Consider the following 18,337-nt stretch of genomic DNA (forward strand, 5'->3'; position numbering starts at 1 on the left):
GTGATATAAGCAGTGTTTACATTATGGTTTATAGAGGCTACTCACAGTTCTGTCATCACATACATATTCTAAATTCATCCAACAAGACATGACTGGTATAACTTTGTGTCCCACATAAACTGGCTGAAGATGAACTACTGTTGTGAGAAACTTATTTGGAGACATACAGTTTCAAAATACTTGTATAAATTTTCCAGTGGTTGACCATTAATTATCTACAAAACAAACTGATCCAACAGCTCAGGCACTACTAATGTTTAAGCATTAGTAATCTTCAAAACAAAGTTATCCAACACCTCAGGTACTGCTAAAAGTATATTTACATTTTAACCAATTTTGGATACATCAACTCATGGTTTGACAGCCTATGTACCCAACACTCTGTACAGAGAATGGAATTCGATAAGACCTGAAGATGGGTATTGTCACAATCAGAAAATAGACTGAATAGAAAATTGTGATTATTGGAGAGTTCAGTCCCTCAGACATTCAGTTACATTGCAGTTATATCAATACAAATAGTAGAAAAAAGGGTCGTACATCAGAACTTTGGTTACAGATACCAGGAGAATTTTCACATATTGCACTGATGATGGCCAAAGATGATGTAGCCCCCACACCAACCTAGGAGCTTCCTGACCAAAACATGCATGATGTATAAATATATCTCCACTCCATAAAATCTATTTTCAACTATCAAACCACTTACTCCACTGTACCATCACATAACAAGTCTGGTGAAGAATCACTTTTAGTTCCCTCCACCACTTCTTCCCATGCCACATTTTCAATGATTTGGGAATGTTTCTTTGCATGCTTTAAGATGTCACTTTTTGTAAAAAATTTCTGCATACAAATTTGGCAAGAGAATGGTCTCTCTCCTGTGTGCTTCCTCTGATGCACAATCAAGTCTGAAAGTCTTCTGAACTGGAGGTCACAGTAGTGACACTGAAACGGACGTTCATTTTGATGCGCTGACATATTATGCCACTTGAGTGTGTTCCATGTCTTACATATCTTCCCACAAATTAAACAATTATATGGATGCTGTTCTCTATGCCACATGCTATGATTACGCAAGGAACGTGCGGTACAATATGCCTTGGGACACTGTTCACATGCAAATGGTGTGTAAGTGTAATCCTTGTGATATTCCTTCATGTGCTTCAACATGTTCCCTTTACCACAAATGATCTCAGAACAAACTGGACAGCACTTAAAATACCATTTTCTATGACATTTTGCAGCTACTGCTACCTCTTCTTCTGTGTGCTCTTTTGTGCGATGTTCTTCTAGAGTCTTATCACTGGGTAAAACCTTGTTGCACACAATACAAATAGGCAGTTTACATGTTACCTTACGATGTTTATTCCTGTAATGTAGACTAGCAAATCCTTGTAAACAGACTTGACATTTATAATGTTTCAGCTTAATATGACATTCCTGGTGTCGTATTAATGTGTGCTTGTAATAAAACTGTTTACTACAAGTATCACATCGAAATTTTCTGCCTGTGTGAACAGACCCATGGTTTCTCAGTCTGACAGCAGAAACAAAGCACTTTCCACAGCTGTCACATTGAAAAGGTTTCTCACCAGTATGAATTCGCATGTGAATTCGAAGGCTAAAATGACAAAATAGTATTTTCCCACACAGCTCACATATCAGTTTTCTGTCTGTAGAGTGAACCTTCTTGTGTTGCATTAAATGTAACTTACTACGCCACTTCTTATTGCATAGTTCACAAGTATAACTGGGTGGCTTATGAACATATTCATGGTTCTTCAACCTCGTTATGTTTCGGAAACATTTTCCACAGATTTCACACATATATGGTAATTCCTTGGTGTGAATGCGCCTGTGGTCATCTAACTGGTATGCATATGTGCACTGCTTCATACAATATTCACATTCAAATGCTTTGGCATTGGTATGGTACCTACGTTTATGTGCATTCAGAGCTCCCCTTTTTGTGAACATTTCCTCACACTCACCACATACATATTTAAACTTTTCATTCCTTGTCGTGTGTGGTTCTGGTATCACTACTTCATATGCAGCAGAGGTGTTTTTGACCATATCTGATTTATGTTCTGTCAAATTTCTAGGCACAGTTCCTTCATCTTCAGTATCTGACACGGTAAATTCCTCAGGATTGAAAGACAAATCACCAACAGTATTTACGATCTTTTCTTCTTCAAGTAAGTCATTATGAGAGTTTGGTGTAACAATAGAAAACTCATCAGATGGGATCTCAGACACTATTTGCTCTTCATCCTCTGACACTACTTGTTCATCCCTAACCCCACTAAGAGTCTGATGACCAAGTGCAGCTGTTTCAGGATCTATGAACTGGGTTCCTGATGAATTTGTAAATCCCAATGATGCCTGAAGCTTATCATATGCTTCAATAAAGTCTGCCTTTATCTTGTTGCATGTAAAAAGCTTGTTTGTGCAAGGTCTGCAAATATGCTGGGGAAGTTCATCATTCAGGGCAACCTATAAAGAATTAAAATAAGAATAAAATTAAAATAAATTTTACACGTCATCTGAAAGCTTACACATCTGGTCACTACTATGTCTAAGTAGGTTTTGATGTTTCCACAGCTGCGAGTACAAAGATAGCTGTCTTCTGGGTTACAGTGGTGTGTAGGGTTGTAGAGTCAACCAGTGTTTCAGAGGTCCCTTCAAGGATCTCTGAAACTCATGAGGGACAAACTCAGCTATAAATTACTTTAAGAGTGATTTTTAAGAGATCTGATTCATCCTCTGAGGTGATTTTACTCTTCTGAAGAAGTGACGAATCATTTTATGTTTAGCCACATTCAACTTCTTTACTGAAAAGCCTTCTTTCTATCAATGGTGTGTCCTTGCTCAGTATCTATCATTTCTAACATTCCAAACACTAGCATAAAAAAAATAAGGTAGCAGAGTTAGTATCCCGTCAGCAGACAAGCAGGAAAAATCATATTAGGGTGGTTAATAAATCCTTTGAAAGTGTGACAAAGTTAAATATTTGGGAATAACAATAACAAATCAAAATGATATTCACAAGGAAATTAAAAGGACATTAAATTCTGGAAATGCTTACTACTTCTCAGTTGAAAATATTTTGTCTTCCTGTCTGATTTATAAGAACCTAAACAGTAAAATATACAAAACAATTTTGCCTGTTGTTTTTTATGGGTGCAAAACATGGTCTCTAACTCTCTGAACTCCTCCCCCAATATTGTCAGGGTGTTCAAGTCAAGAAGAATGAGATGGGTGGGTCATGTGGCACACATGGATGGGGCAAGAGGTGTGCACCAGGTATTGGTCTGGAAGCCTGAAGGGAAGTGATCGCTGGGAAGACCTAGAGAAAAGATGGAAGGATAATATCAGGCAGGATCTATGGGAAATAGTATTTGAAGGTAAATGGATTTTTCTGGCCCAGGATAGGGACTGATGGATGGCTTTGATTAATTCAGTGATGAACCTTCAGGTTCCCTAAGCCATCTAGTTAGTTAGCATAAAAACAAATGCTGTGAAAGACAGCTTATGTTCACAGAGATGTCAAAACAGCAGATTTATGATGTTACACTGTGCCACACTTCTGAGACAGAAGTAACACATTGCAGTCAGCTAGATTTTCAATTGTCTGAAGCTAACACACTTCTAAGCATATGTAGCAACTTCTTTGTAATTGTTATAACTCAACTTTGCTGTAATAATTAACCCTTTGGAGCTCAAACTTGTCTCAATAAGATGTATTGAAGCAAGTGAATCATATAGTTACCACAGGCTTTAAAGTTTTTGATATATGCTATCAAATGCTCTACAAAGTTAATGTAAAAGAGAGACATTAAAAGTTTAACACTAAAATTAAAGTACCGGATTTAAAGTTCTAAGATCCACATCTCTCTTGCTCTATTGTACACAGTTATATAATCATACAAAGGAAACAGAGACAGCTAACTCACCAAATCTGGAATTATTTCATTTAACATGCCCAACCAGCCAACAACTGACTGCTTTGGATGTTCATCTTTAGTCGCACAGAGCCGGCACAGCTGATTTGGTAAATATTCCCATGTATTTGTTGCCACTGTACAAGGCTCATTTGAAATTAGTTTTGCATCTTCATATTCACCAGAGTCCCCATGATCAGTCGCTGTGTCCCAAGTTTCAGGAACACCTCTCACGGTCACTGCAGTGTCACCGGTATGTGCCACTGTCTGTCTACAAAAATTGTGAAGGTCAGTTTGCTTTCTATTTGATCTAGGGTGTTGCAACATACTACTGTCTGTGAGTTTCTCTTCTCCTGATTCAATATCCTCATTCACTATCACTTCCACTCTTTCTTCACCATTCTGTGATTGCTGTAAATCTTTCACTTTATTGTAATCGCTGTTATGCATGCCACTGTCTAGACTTGAAAGAAGCCGACTTCCATCCTCTCCACCAGTACCTAAATACAACAAATTATTATAGAACTATCAGTGATAAGATGTTGGATAAATGCAAATTATATTAATTAGAATATCTAAATGGGAGTGATAAAAGGCAATGGAGTAAGGAATACAATTTTGTTTGTTACTGTAATTTAACATTACACACTTCTTTTACACAGCTAATGCTGAGAGAGGATGATAGAAACAGTCATGTTCAAGGACTGAAAGAGGAAGAAAGAAAAGCAACAATCACAATAACTAAACTCAGGTCAGCTGAACTTCAGCATCCTAAATGGGAATCAGACATACATAAAGTGTACATCAATGAATATTCATGCCCAGCTCCTTATTCTGTACAACTTTGTGGCCATTATTAAGATGGTTTTACTGTCCATTTTACTTAGCAAAACATAGTCCTCATGGACTAACTACATGGTAAATAATGTTTCTTGAGAAGTAAAGAGTTACTCAGATGGTGAAGAAATTATCTCCATTTATGGAACCCAGAATGATAATTATCCTGCTCATACTAACATCCCCTCCCTCACTGATACTAAGACAACTGAATCAACTCAATCTCCTAACATATATATAAAATCCTTTTTAACAACTTCTCTATTCTTACCTTAACAAGTAATATCTTTTCTTCAGGTTTCATGATTATGATTTTTAATCCATACCTCATCTTCATGTCATGCTCATCGCATGCTCCTAACAATAATTGGTGAAGAATGCAAAACATAAAGCACATTAATATGTAATTTTATCCACCCTCATCTCCCTTGGGCTCAGCACTTTTAAAACGAGAGATCAAATTTTACACACACATAATACAGCAGGTTTTGTACATTTTCATCTTTGACTTTTTAGATATGCAACAAGAAGATAAAGGATTTTGATCTAAATCATTTTTCAGATTTTATCTCTTAATTTCCTAATGAATATCTTTCTTATTTGCTACAATTAACCCCAAATATTTCACAATGTCATGATTAATTTAGCGATCCTTGTATCACACTTTTGTCTTGAAACTGCTGACAGTTTAATATCATTATTTCAGACCATTCTGAAGGGGGTCACAGCAGGAGTGTTAAATGTCGCGGTCCCGGTCGAACCCATGTACTGATGGGTCGTGAATCCTGCTAACCACCAATGCACACCATGCTGAACGGTGTGTACTGGTTATGGGGGGGGGGGGGGGGGAAGGAGACCATTCTGAATAAAAAAATTATTATATTAAGGTTCTATGTTGTGGGGCACTGTACATACAAGGTTTATCTAGACATTAACAAGGAAACCCAATCATGCACAAAAATTCTGATTTGATTCAAGTTCTTTTTTTAAACAGTTATAATAATCTCATATATGTATAAAGTAATAAAGGAAATAAGTAAATGCAGAGTTAAAATGAATGAAATTTTACTGACTCAAAACCATTATAAACATGGCAATCAAAAAAATCACCTTCAGAATCAAAACCCAGCCATCCACAATGTAGGCAATGTGAACCACCATGAAGAAAATATAGAGTGCTTACTCTTATGAGACTTACGAAGCTACAGTAAAGGAAGTTAAAAATAAAACTATGTATTACAGGGACCAGTGAAGTATTGATACCTGTATTCCCTTATACAGCAATTTTATCTAAATGTCTTCCATTATTCTTATAGTCAAATAAACATCATGCTTGTAACATATCACTTCCAGCAAGCATTATCATTAGCATACATCTACCAATACATCATTTGTTCAATAATGTTAATTTATCCATGATCATTATTCTTCATTATGAAATGTTTCCTTCTAGCCTCATTTTTTTATTCAATACATACCAGCACTTGTCTCTTGTTTAATACTGGCCTCTCTAGCTTCATATTCATCCCGTATGGCTTGGAGCATCTGAAGATGATTAATCCTAAGAAATGCAATGTAGGCATGAGAAAGTATTAAAAATTATACCATGAGCACTGATGACAAGAAAACTGAAGAAGCAAAAGTTGAACAAAGCACATTTTAGCTAGTTTGAGCATATTTGAAGGTGTCTGTTAGCCTGCATACCTGTATGTCACAACTGTAAACACTGCAACAAAAATCAAGCATTTGAAACTTTCTAAGACCAACACCAGATGTGATGTAAGCATACAGCTGGCATAGTAATTCCAGTCATTCATAACCTCCTTGTATTTATCCATATGTGGATTTTCTCTACCTTCCATTAATTACAATTATTTATGCCAGATGTCTGCTAAGCAAAACGACCAACATGTCTGCCTAATTTGAAGAAAAACATCAATTGAAGTCATTGACCTTTCTGAGGCATGTGGCTAGGTTCATTGGCAAAATAAAGGTGAACATGTGCTTCCCTTGGACATCTATATTAGCTGGCAGATGAGTTGGTAGCATAACAAACTAGCAAAGATGTGAAGACCACACACACACAAGTCTGAGTGCACGTTTCTTTCCCTTTTCTTTGTGGATTTGTGTTATATTCCCATAAATATTTATTTAAACTGTGTAGTTGTATATTATTCAACATATGTTTCAAAATTTCTATGCAGAACTCATACCAAGAGCAACTGAAAATGTATATCAAAGTATGTAGATTGTGATATTTGAAAGATAATTTGTAAATGTTGTTTGTCTGTAAAGCATTATCAGTCCAATAATCTTTAGTTACCAAGCAAAAAAAACAACTGTATTTTCATGCTGCATTCACAAAGCTATAAGTGTGAGGAAGGCAGGTATTTCTTTTATTTTTCTGTGATTTCTTCTTCATTGGCATTCTGATTTAAAAGTTCCATGTCCAAATTTGACCGCAGATAAACAATTTTGTTTGCAAAATACACATACCGGGTCTACAATTTATGAGGCTGCGGTCGTGCTTGCATTGCGTGGTCGCAATGCAAGCACAACCGCGGCCTCATAAATTGTAGACCCGGTACTTTAGAGTGTTTTTCTTTCATAAAGTATACCAGTTACTTGTACAAAATATAAATTAGTATGTTAGCCTCAGAAAGGGATGCGTTTAAAACCTAGCATCTTTAATTAGATGTTCAGTATCCATGAGCCTCAGCAGATGTCATTCATCTCAGCACAGACTCAGATTGTACATAACAATGAGTGGTGCCTAGTCCAATGTTGTTTGTTAAAATGACTTACCAGATAGGAAAAGCATAATGTGATACACAAGGTTTGCCTACGATCTAAAACAAATCCATGGAAACAATTAGAGAATATAATGATGCTACCTCCACCAAATGCAAACAACAGGTCTCATAAACAGATGTAGGCAGTTAAAGATTAGCAGTTATGCAGGATGCCAGAAATAATACAGATACAGTTAACATATTCAAAAATTTTAAGCCTACTGTGTAATGGGCTAAAATTGGGTATGCACTGAATTATACTCAGAACAGTTCAATAATCAGAACAAACTTAAAAAGGATAATTCCACATAATTTTGTTGACAATGGGAAAAATTGGAAGTATTTTTTATTTATTCCCATATTAACACATTTCCTGTCACAAACATAACAGACTCATCTAACATGCACATTACCAACCTCGCAGATGACACATCTACTTCATGGGTCTGTGGTGCAGAAATATCATTTTCACAATTGTCAGATGATGGTAGAAACAGTGTGGGGACAGAACCTCGATTGAGACGCAACCTTTCAGGAGTATTATACTGGGAAGTTGCAAAATGACGGTGGCAAACATATTTCTTCCTGCAGTACCTATGAACATCTTCAATATGCAAGTTAGGGTTCTTTATAGCACGAAGCCAGTCTTCTGCACTGAAATGACAATTGATACAAAACAAGTCAAAAAACAGTTAACACACTTCTGTAAACACATCAGCTCATGTTTTAACTACTGTCCTTCTTGAGAAGCTAATAGTCAGCTAGTCAAGAAATTCCCTGCATTTTTAAGAACCCAAAGGTTTATTACCATGTTCACATATACATACTATTGATTCCAATCCTAATCCACTTCAATACAGTCAATAAATTTACAGTCTATCTCTTAAAAATGCATTCAAATATCCTCCTTTCCCAACTAAACGGTATTAAGTTCTCATTTAAATTATACACACAAGTACAGTAAGTCAAAAAGTATCCACAGTGTTCAACTGTTTTTTTAAGATTTCCCCACTACTGAATGATCATGCAACCATAAAAATGGAATCTGGGTCATTTTATGTCAAAACAACACTGGTTACAACCTGATTCCTCAGAAATTAATTATTTTTGATACTGTCTTCCCAATAGACATAACTATTTGTGTCAAAATTTTGCTGCTTTATGGCCAGTTAATTCATTTTTTAAAAAAAAGGATACCCAAATTTGCCAAAACACTCATTTTGGGCACTGATTGTCTTAAAAAAGTGGAATAAATAACTTCTCCCAAAATTTAGATGAGCTTATTTTATGCTCATTTCAAAGGTAATTATAAACCCTGTCCAATGACCCATCATACCAAACTTCAGCATAATTACTTTTTCAAGGGATTCAAATTTGACCTTTGACTGTATTTCTCAAAATGCAATGTTATAATTCTTTTTTTGAAAAAAAATCTATTGTGTGCATGTAACTATTATTTAAAACATCTGCATATATCAACCTGAGATTGATATGGGATTGGGTTTTGTGAAGCATTTTACTGTGAAGTCTCATTAATTGTATTGATGAGGTATCTTCAAGCAACATGTTTCTTTTAAATTCTTTATATTTATTAATTCAGGTTTATGTTAGTTAACTGTGTGTATTTATTGAGAAATACTGACATTTATATAATAAGATACCTTCCAGTAAGATGGCTACTTGGGTCGAAATATATTCCTAATGCAAATAATACAACAATATTTGTGTTACGTTGACGGCATTGTAATCTCTATAATAATAAAGAAGAACATTATAGGATGAACACCATGAAGCCCATTTAGATTATTATAAACATACATGGTAATATTTTCCATGCATCATTTTCAATCTTATATTCGCCACGAGAGGTTAATTCGATTTTTAATTATTTTTAGATCTTGTGGTTATATGGTCTCTTACTTACAGCTTCTTATTGGTAGGGAAACTATGACACGATTCTTTTAACTTGTTACGATAGTTTATGCACGTATGTACAGAACAATTATACCTTTCTCCCACCATTATCTCATACAAAACCAAATACATACATAACCTCAACAATTCTAACATGTGAAGAAAGCACGTTAATACAGACACTACCAACATTAACAAAACAGAAAATACCAACATGAAACAACGCAGAGAGAAGCGACCTGGTGGACTAAAGAAACAACCTCGTAAAAAGTTTCAAAAGTAGACAACCAGGTTGAAATATTTCTTTATTATAATCTGTGGCCACTTCAGAGAGTTCGGTTTGGCGTTTATGACACAAGTTGTGAAGAAATTCCCCCCACAATGTGTAAATTTGTTGGGTCTACATGTAAGGATGTAGCATCTCTCGCATGGTCTATCACACAAATGGCAGATGCAGCTTAATTCGGGAAGTGTGGTAGTTCCTCTTTCGGCAGATCCTATTGTGAAAACTGCTGGTGGCCAAGCGTATAGTTTTATGTCACAGCTTATAGTTCGATTTTTCCCATTCCCTGTTGGACGTGCCTTCAATAGAATAACTCATCACACTTCCCCCCAAATTTGGCACTTTTTATTCAGCAATTTCTTGCTCCTGATAAAGAAGGGTTCCTTACGCAAACCGTGACGGCAGCAGACATCCTCTCCTTCACGTGTTACTTTAAGGTTTGCCTGCAGTCTCACCAACGCATTAAAAAAATTTAGATCATTTGGTGATTCACCATTGCAGCAAAAGAAGTCGGTTTCTGAGTTTTCCTCCTTTACTAAAGACCCTACTGTTTTCTCATTGTTGATTGTGAAATAATTTTCCAGGGACGAAATGTCGATGAAATTGAATGCATATTGGAACTCCAGTTTGCACTGGGGTACGAGGATCATATCATATGCCTACATGTGCAATGTTGTCTTCTTGGGGCCATACAGTATTATTTGTGCTACGTCTATGATAGCAGTATTGAATAGGATGGTTCTGAGAGGGTCATCTTGAAGTAGTACATTCTAGTGTGTTGATTTTCGAGATGGCGATGTTGTCGATGTGGACATGGCGTGCTTTAATTTCGTTACGAGCTCGTTGTTTTCAGAATGTTAAAGACTTTGGACAAATCTGCGAATACCATGAATTCATACTGGCAGCCTTAGAGGTTCTGCGTCGTTCATCACGTTGTGTACTACTTTAAACGTCGATCTACATCATGTGAAGCCGAATTACGTCTGGCGAATCGTCAGTTGTAGGTAAGAAGTTTTGTAAGCAGTCACGTGAATACTTTTAAAGGCGAGCATTTCATGGCATATATATCTTCACCTTGGTAGGCATTTCATTAAACTAAGTGACTATCATGAGGTCCTGCTAGGTGTAATACTGTACTCTGCTGTAGGTACATTTCAACTAATGGATTAAGAAACTGGGGATGCACAAAATATCAAAGTATGGTCATAGTGCAAGAATCAGTTTGGCACCTACCCCATTTATATTCATTGTTTTAAATCTTTGTCTTCATTTAAGTTCTAAAAATGTTAAACTGTATACCTGAAAGTCAGGTTGAGGTACTGAACCATATGCTTTAAGTTTATTGCTTATCTGATATCAGTGAGGCAGACTAGAAGTGTTTTTGCCTTTTGGCTAACAAGGGTTTCTCACAAGACATGCCTGGGGTATGTCTGTTTCCCACAGGAACTAGTTGGAGATGTAATGTTATAAGAAATTTATATGAAGTATGGTTTAACAAAACCATTATGAATTTCCACGGTATTTTCTTCAGGTTTTCAAACTAAGACTATATGAATTTGTCTTCTCTATTGTGCCTAAAGTACTGTGTAATATTTCATAACATACAATTTCATACAATCCATCTAACCAGATGATCCCAGAGAACCATCCCCTGTATATTAATAAGTGTCATCTTTTCTACTTATCTGGCGACAGACTCCTTCATCTGCAATCCAGATGTTCCATGCTGTAGTAGGAAGTGCTCCATTTAACATGGAAATTATGTATGTACTTTATTCCCAGAAACATTTTGAGACATGCAATGTTCAGAGATCAAATTTTTTCTTTATTTTGCAGTTACATCATTATAAATTCTTATGCATATATTCTGTCAAATTTTTATACTCTGTACTTTGCTGATTAATACATTTATTGGCACCACAAATTATTTTCCAACTGCTGCAACATTTAGTTCATTTACTGTTTCTGAGACTTATGATCTAAAGGACATTTCTGTCCTCTGCCTAACACTTCTCATGTGAGAATTCATTTACTCCTGACAGGATAGTGTATCAACCTATGTAAATATGCTCTGAACAACAGTGGGGGAGTGATATTCCACACTGACAAAGATCTGATTTTGTCAGAAGTAGGGTAGGGGAAGGCACACATAAAAAATCACAAGGATACAAGCAGCCAAAAACCCATATGTCTTATTCTTTGATCACTGGGTAACACATTGCACTTCATGAAACATTACTTGTTAGAGCTACAAACTATTTATTTATCTTCATTCTTTTGATATAGGAATGTGTGTTGGTATGCCTTTGCATGTCAATTTTATTAGCAAAAGCCTTTTTACATAAGGGGCAAGGATAAGGACGCTCCCCTGTGTGTGTCCTCTTGTGTATAACCAAAGACGTTTGTCTTTTGAATTTACGATCACAATAAGGACATGAAAAGGGGAACACATCCCGATGAAGTGATATATCATGCCAATGGAGAGAATGTTTAGACTTAAATTTGGTGTGGCAGATGGGACAGGAGAATGGGCGATAATCACTGTGACTTATATTGTGTTGTCCTAGTTCTTGTTTAGTTAGGAAAGATTTTGGACATTGCTCACATGTGAATGGCCTATATTCCTTATGAACTCGTCTCATATGCTTCACCATATTGCCTGTCCCAGATATAGGCTCAGAACAAATTTTACAATGTCCACGGGGACCTTTTAAGTAATCTGACACTACCTTTTTCAACTTGCAAGGGTTGCCATGTTGCAAAAGTTGTTCTTCATTTAAAAAACATCTGTTACACTGTTCACATGTAAATAATTCATATATTCTGTGTGCTGTCTTCATATGTTTCAACATACTATTTGTTCCTGTAACACTAACTAAGCATACTTCACAATGTAGAATTTGTTCCATTCGATACTCTTTTGCAGCATCTGCAATCTCCTCCGCAGAATGTGCCATGGCTCTATGTTCCTCCACCATGTCAATGTTTTGGAAAGTCTGGTTACATACAACACAAAGGATCTTTTTACATGTTACCTTCAGATGCCTCCATTTGTTACCACTATTTGCAAATGCCTTCAAGCATATTGGACATTTGTACATTTTCTGTTTAGTATGACAGTTCATGTGTTCTGTTAAGGATCTCTTGCGTTTGAAGACTTTTCCACATGTTTCACAAGTAAATGTTTTAGTTGAGTGACTGTACTTGTGATACCTAAGTGCATTGGCTGAAGAATAACATTTGCCACAAACTGTACACTGATACGGTTTCTGTCCTTGGTGAGAGCGTACATGAGACTCTAAAATAAGCTTGGAAGAAAGAATTTTCCCACACATGTCACAAATTAGTCTGGTATCTGTAAGATGCGTCTTTTTATGCATAGTTAAATTGGCCTGACAGTGAAATTTCTTACCACAAATGTAACAACAAAATCTAGGAGGATTATGTTTCAGCTGATGATTCTTAAGACTTTCCTTGATTCGAAAACCTTGTCCACAGTTTTCACAAATGAAAGGCTTCTCGTTTGTATGTGAACGAAGATGGGCAAGCAGTTTATGTTTCTGTATAAACTTTCTGCTACAGTATTCACATATAAGTTCACTTGGGCCTTTAAATTTCATGTGTATCCGTTTATGAGCACTTAAAGTCCTTTTTGAAGAGAACATCTCTTTACACTCAGCACATGAATATTTCAGTTTTACTCTATTCTTCTGAAGCTTCAATACTTCAGAAAATATCTTATTATAACAGCTTTCCTGTGCATGGCCATTTATCTCCTGACTTTCTTGTTGGCCTACATATACTTCTACCTCAGGACAAGCATCAGTTTCATTTGTTACAGGTACTTCATAAATTTCACTATAATACTCTCTGTTGTAACCATCTTCATACAAAAACTCAGATTCTTTTATTTTATCAAATGTCGGATTAAAAGTTCCTTCATCAGCATTTGAATCTTTGGGAATTCTGTTGCCAGTTCCAGTATTAAGACCTGCTGACTTTACAAATCCCATGATTCCTTGAAGTTTTTGATCTGCTTTAATAAATTCAGCCTTTATTTGGTTGCATGTATACAGCTTGTTTGCACATGGCCTGCACATGTGTTGGGGAAGTCCATCATTCAGTGATACCTGAAAGAAATTGCAACATATGAATATTTAAAATATTCAGTTCAACAGCGAATACTTTGGATGAAAAATGATGTAATGATGATAAATGATAAGAATAATGTGCAAGGAAGCAGTAAGAGCCTATTTTTAGAAAGTATTTCAGCATTTACTTAGAGAAAATAAATTAAAACATTAAAATCCAGCCAGAACAACAGGTACATATCTATCTTTCAGCTGAGAAATAAATTGGATACCCCCAAAAATGAACCAAGAGCATACACAGCAACTAACATGGTTGAGTGCTTAGCACATGTGCATACAATTTTGGAGGTCCCATATAATGAGTTTTAAAACCTTGTTTCTGCAAGAAAATTCTGGTACAGTAAGTACTATGAGCTATGAAATTTTCCACCCACATCTTTCTCTATTCAGAATTTATAATAATCCCCTCATTAGACAGTTTATAATCTACAGAGCTGAGAAAACTTTATACAATCAAATAACATGGCTACTACCTGATGACTGGAATGTATGGAAAAGTAATTGAACATAAAGACATCTATATTCTGTATTATCATAATATATATGAAAAAGTGAGAACCTGCTAGCCAGCTGTAATTGTATAATGACACAGTTTTCCAGAGATCAGTAAATAGAAAATAAGGATTCAGGTCACAAATAAATGAAAATTGTTCATATTCTTTAAATTAACATATGCTAGTGAGGTTACATTAAGATTAACCAAAGCAAAATATAAGTAATGTAAACCCTTGTCCAACACAGATTTGCTTATATAAGCAAAAGCCAAAAAATTGAACAGAAAATTTTAAAAACAGTAGGATTACAGGTCCTCATTGTGGTGCATATAAAGATCGCTATCTTCTGGGTTATAGCGCTGTGTACTCTGGTCTTTTTCAGAGGCACTTTCTGCCTCCATTATCAGGGCATTCATCACCTTATCTTCACCAAAAGACAGTTTGCTAAACATGCTCTAGTACTGTGCATGCCAGCACATGCTCTAATATTCTCTCCTAATGTCTTCAACTCACCTGCATCTCTCTTTCATATGACCCTCAATGAATATGTATTTGGTGTGGCCACTTTTGGCTGTTATTTTGAAATTCCCCTTAGACAGCAGTATGGGATCAAAGCATAAAGCATCTAATATAATGTTCAATATATTTTATAAGCCATATGTATTGTCACAATATTTATAGTTGAATTATGTTTTTATTTCATATATAGTATAGGAAGGGTCATTCATTTGTGTTGTGTAAAATATCTACATGTCTAGGTACTAATGGCAGACTTTATGTAGCCAGATTCATGTATCCCATTTAACCCATAATTTTCAACATTAAGTTGTATAATGTGAATTTAACTAATGAAACATTCTCGAGGATCCTAGCACCTGCATTTGACAACAAGGTACTTGTAGGTTATCGGGACACATCGGTTTTAAATAGGATAGGATAGGTTAGGTTAGGTTTTGTTTTTCCTTTTGGCAAACAAACTCTGAACGAACTAACAGATAACAACAACAACTGAGTATACTGATACGCATGAGCAGTTTTCCGTCCAATCCAAGTAAAGATATTCGACTCTCCTGTTTTGTGTCCCAATAACCCACAAGTACCAACAACAGTTTAGTGTACATTCCATTATAATCAGGCTGGTTAAGTTTTGATGTAACTACAAAAGTACTTACCACACCAGGAAGTACTTCATCTAGTAAGCCCAACCAACCAACAATGGGCTGTTTTGGATGTAATTCATTTGCACATGCACATAATCTGCATATCTGAGATGAAATTCTTTCCCAAGAAAAGACTGTTTCTGTGCATGGGAGATTCACTCTGTTTAAAGCTAATTTATTGTTCCTCTCTTTTTGATTCCTTGAAATTACATTTTGTATACTGTCCGAAATATATGCTTGATTCAAATCATGTTCTTTAGCCACATCATTATATGCTGTATCTGGTACTGGTAATTGTGTTGAAGTCTTACAGCTTTCAGTGACTGATTCCATTTTTAGATGTCTTACAACATTATGGTCTGCATTATCCTCTGTTACATAACCTTTCAAAAATACTTCCTTGCTTGCAATTTCTCCTCTTCCAGAAGTGTTTTCTGTTAACCTCTCATTTGATACTGCATTTCTAACATTTCTCTTCAAAGAAACTTCATTTACATTTCTACAATAGGCATGATCAAAAGACTGCAGTTTTGTGCCTAAAATAATGAAAATAAGTAATCAAAGATTAAAAGACAATGAATAATACACATGTATAAACTTCATAAGTTTTATTATAACATAATTCATATAAAGAGAAAACAAGTTTTGGCCAGCCAAAGGTGTTGCCTAAATCAATCATTCCTTATAGCCAGTTTCAGGATTACATTTTGTTATCAATTATATATGGCATGCAGTATTTGATAACTTCTCAGCTTCCCTTTAATTCAGATCAATTAACAATCATAAGGTAACCTTTATGTTCCTGTGTCACTTCTTACACATGAGTCACTCTAGCATACCACTGCACTATTAACAGTGGAGGTTATGTCCAGCCAGCAGAAATAGAGTACAGGGATTTAAACCTAACATTGCTATATGATAAAGGTTAAAACAACAAATTTAATGTCCATTTTCCTTCATTTCACATCTCATTAAAATATAATTAAAAATATTTATGTAATGAATACATATATGAGGACTTTCATTACTTCAGTGATCGTTATCTGTTTACATAATCACTTGAATTAAAACAAGCTCTTTTACAAAAGGAACCTCTACAATAACTACCACCATGGTGAACAGTATTCCAAGAACAGCTGGTAGTTGTACAACTGATCAAAAAAGTCCTACTTTTATAGAGCACAGTGGTTCTTTTATTATGCTCACAAAGACATATGTTCCTCAGGACTACATCTGAAGTCAGTAATCGTTTTCTCAAAGATGCATTCATCTTTTGTACAAGTGAAAGCAGTTCACACATTTAGTTTGTTCATATCCATCTGTGTACTTATTACATTTTAAGAAGTAATTTACAAATTTTGATGAAATTTGCTACTGACTGAATGCTGGCTGGCAAATTTAATTTTGATTTCCATCAATCCAATATAACCTCAATTTTACATTAATCTCAAATGAGTCTTCCTCAAAAATGGCACATATATATTAAACGTGATATAACATTCCTCTTTAAGATATGGTTAATATTTAGTAAAATACAATTAAAATTATTGATTTTTTGTGATTCCTGGAATTCATACCACGACCCCGGGGGGGGGGGGGGGGGCTTCAGCCAGCAGGGCGTTTATGGTGTCAGATTAATCTCTAATCCTCACCAATAACCTAAAAAACATTAGTCTTTGTTTCATCTGTTACCTTTCTTTGACTTTTTTAAAGCGATGCAGCAGGACATTACTGTTTTGACCTTTCTTTGTAGACCTGTTGTAAGAAATCAATGCACTACATGCATAAACTATGTTTTTGTTTGCGAGTTCTTGCTGTTGAAATCGTTCTTAGATTGTATCGTCGCCCATTTTTCTATTATCCATGATCGTCGCCACAGGAACGCATTATTATTAGATCGATACCAACCTATGGATTATCACACAACCTCTACCGCCATATTGTTACATTGAAATCATGGTATGTTTTAGCAACAGTTAACGTACGAGAAAAATTCCAACGATGACTCCCTCACAGTTTAGCTGATTTGTAAGCATGTACACAGTGGACGCCGACTTCTCAAAATTTCATGGGTGGTTAGGTTTATGCTACAAATTCTCCCGGCAGACATTCTCAGAGGATTGAAAATTGAACTATGGTATGTTCGCTCACACCTCTGTCACTTTTGAATTCCAAGATTCCCCTTATTCAAAACAAAAATTACGATATAGAACTTAACTCGCTCCACGACCTATCAAAAATTTGGAGGCGTAAAGAGTTATGAAAAATATAAACATCCAATAAAAATATTCTGGGCCAAAATTAGTACCTTCTTGTGTTCGTTAGAAACACAATTATGGAAATATAGTTTAAAAGTTAAACCGACGGTAAGGGAAGTTCACCCCCCCTCCCTCCTGAAATTTAGTGGTTGCCCGAGCCGCAGACAACCGCGTAGTCGGCCCCCAAGCCGCAGATATGAAACAGTATACAATTTAACACCCCTTCTTCATGGCTCATACACTAGGGCAGTTTGGTAGGTTGTACGTAAAATATCCATTACTCGCTTAAAAAAAAAAGAGAAAAAAAAAGAAAGAAAGAAAGAATTATCCGAGGAGGGAAGATGAACGGACACATTCAGTGATGAAACTTTTTGAAACCTAACCACTTGCGGTGACGGATCGTGCCTTAATTTTCGGGTTGGGCATCACTATAAAAAATTAAAATAAAATTTCTGAATTCTAGTAAATTTCATTATCGAGAAATACAGGTATGAGAGGTTG

General features: G+C 35.7%; 2 protein-coding genes across 5 annotated transcripts; both read right to left on the reverse strand.

Annotated features, from left to right (window-relative positions):
• Positions 1–302: 302 nt before the first annotated feature.
• LOC110830749 (uncharacterized) lies at positions 303–10,220 on the reverse strand. 4 transcript variants are annotated; one of them, XM_087348585.1, is made up of 5 exons: positions 10,162–10,220; positions 7,994–8,230; positions 6,263–6,345; positions 3,960–4,447; positions 303–2,499 (listed from the first exon to the last, which is right to left on the reverse strand). In XM_087348585.1, exons 3-5 carry the CDS (start codon positions 6,327–6,329, stop codon positions 706–708), a joined length of 2,349 nt encoding a protein of 782 aa, XP_087204711.1. In that variant the 5' UTR covers positions 6,330–6,345; positions 7,994–8,230; positions 10,162–10,220; the 3' UTR covers positions 303–705. The 4 variants fall into 4 exon arrangements, with proteins under 4 accessions (XP_087204711.1, XP_021921709.2, XP_087204710.1 ...); XM_022066017.2 differs by lacking the exon at positions 10,162–10,220 and adding an exon at positions 9,625–9,685; XM_087348584.1 differs by lacking the exon at positions 10,162–10,220 and adding an exon at positions 9,501–9,683.
• Positions 10,221–11,577: 1,357 nt separating this feature from the next.
• LOC110830748 (uncharacterized) lies at positions 11,578–17,710 on the reverse strand. Its single transcript, XM_022066015.2, has 3 exons — positions 17,271–17,710; positions 15,591–16,114; positions 11,578–13,903 (listed from the first exon to the last, which is right to left on the reverse strand). The coding sequence occupies exons 1-3, from the start codon at positions 17,305–17,307 to the stop codon at positions 12,029–12,031; spliced, it is 2,436 nt and encodes an 811-aa protein (XP_021921707.1). The 5' UTR covers positions 17,308–17,710; the 3' UTR covers positions 11,578–12,028.
• Between the last annotated feature and the right edge of the window lie 627 nt (positions 17,711–18,337).

This window comes from Zootermopsis nevadensis, unplaced genomic scaffold (assembly GCF_977971745.1).
Source record: "Zootermopsis nevadensis isolate Lab colony 2312 unplaced genomic scaffold, Znev_1.0 Znev_ptg000013l, whole genome shotgun sequence".
In the NCBI taxonomy this organism is placed as follows: Eukaryota; Metazoa; Arthropoda; class Insecta; order Blattodea; family Termopsidae; genus Zootermopsis; species Zootermopsis nevadensis.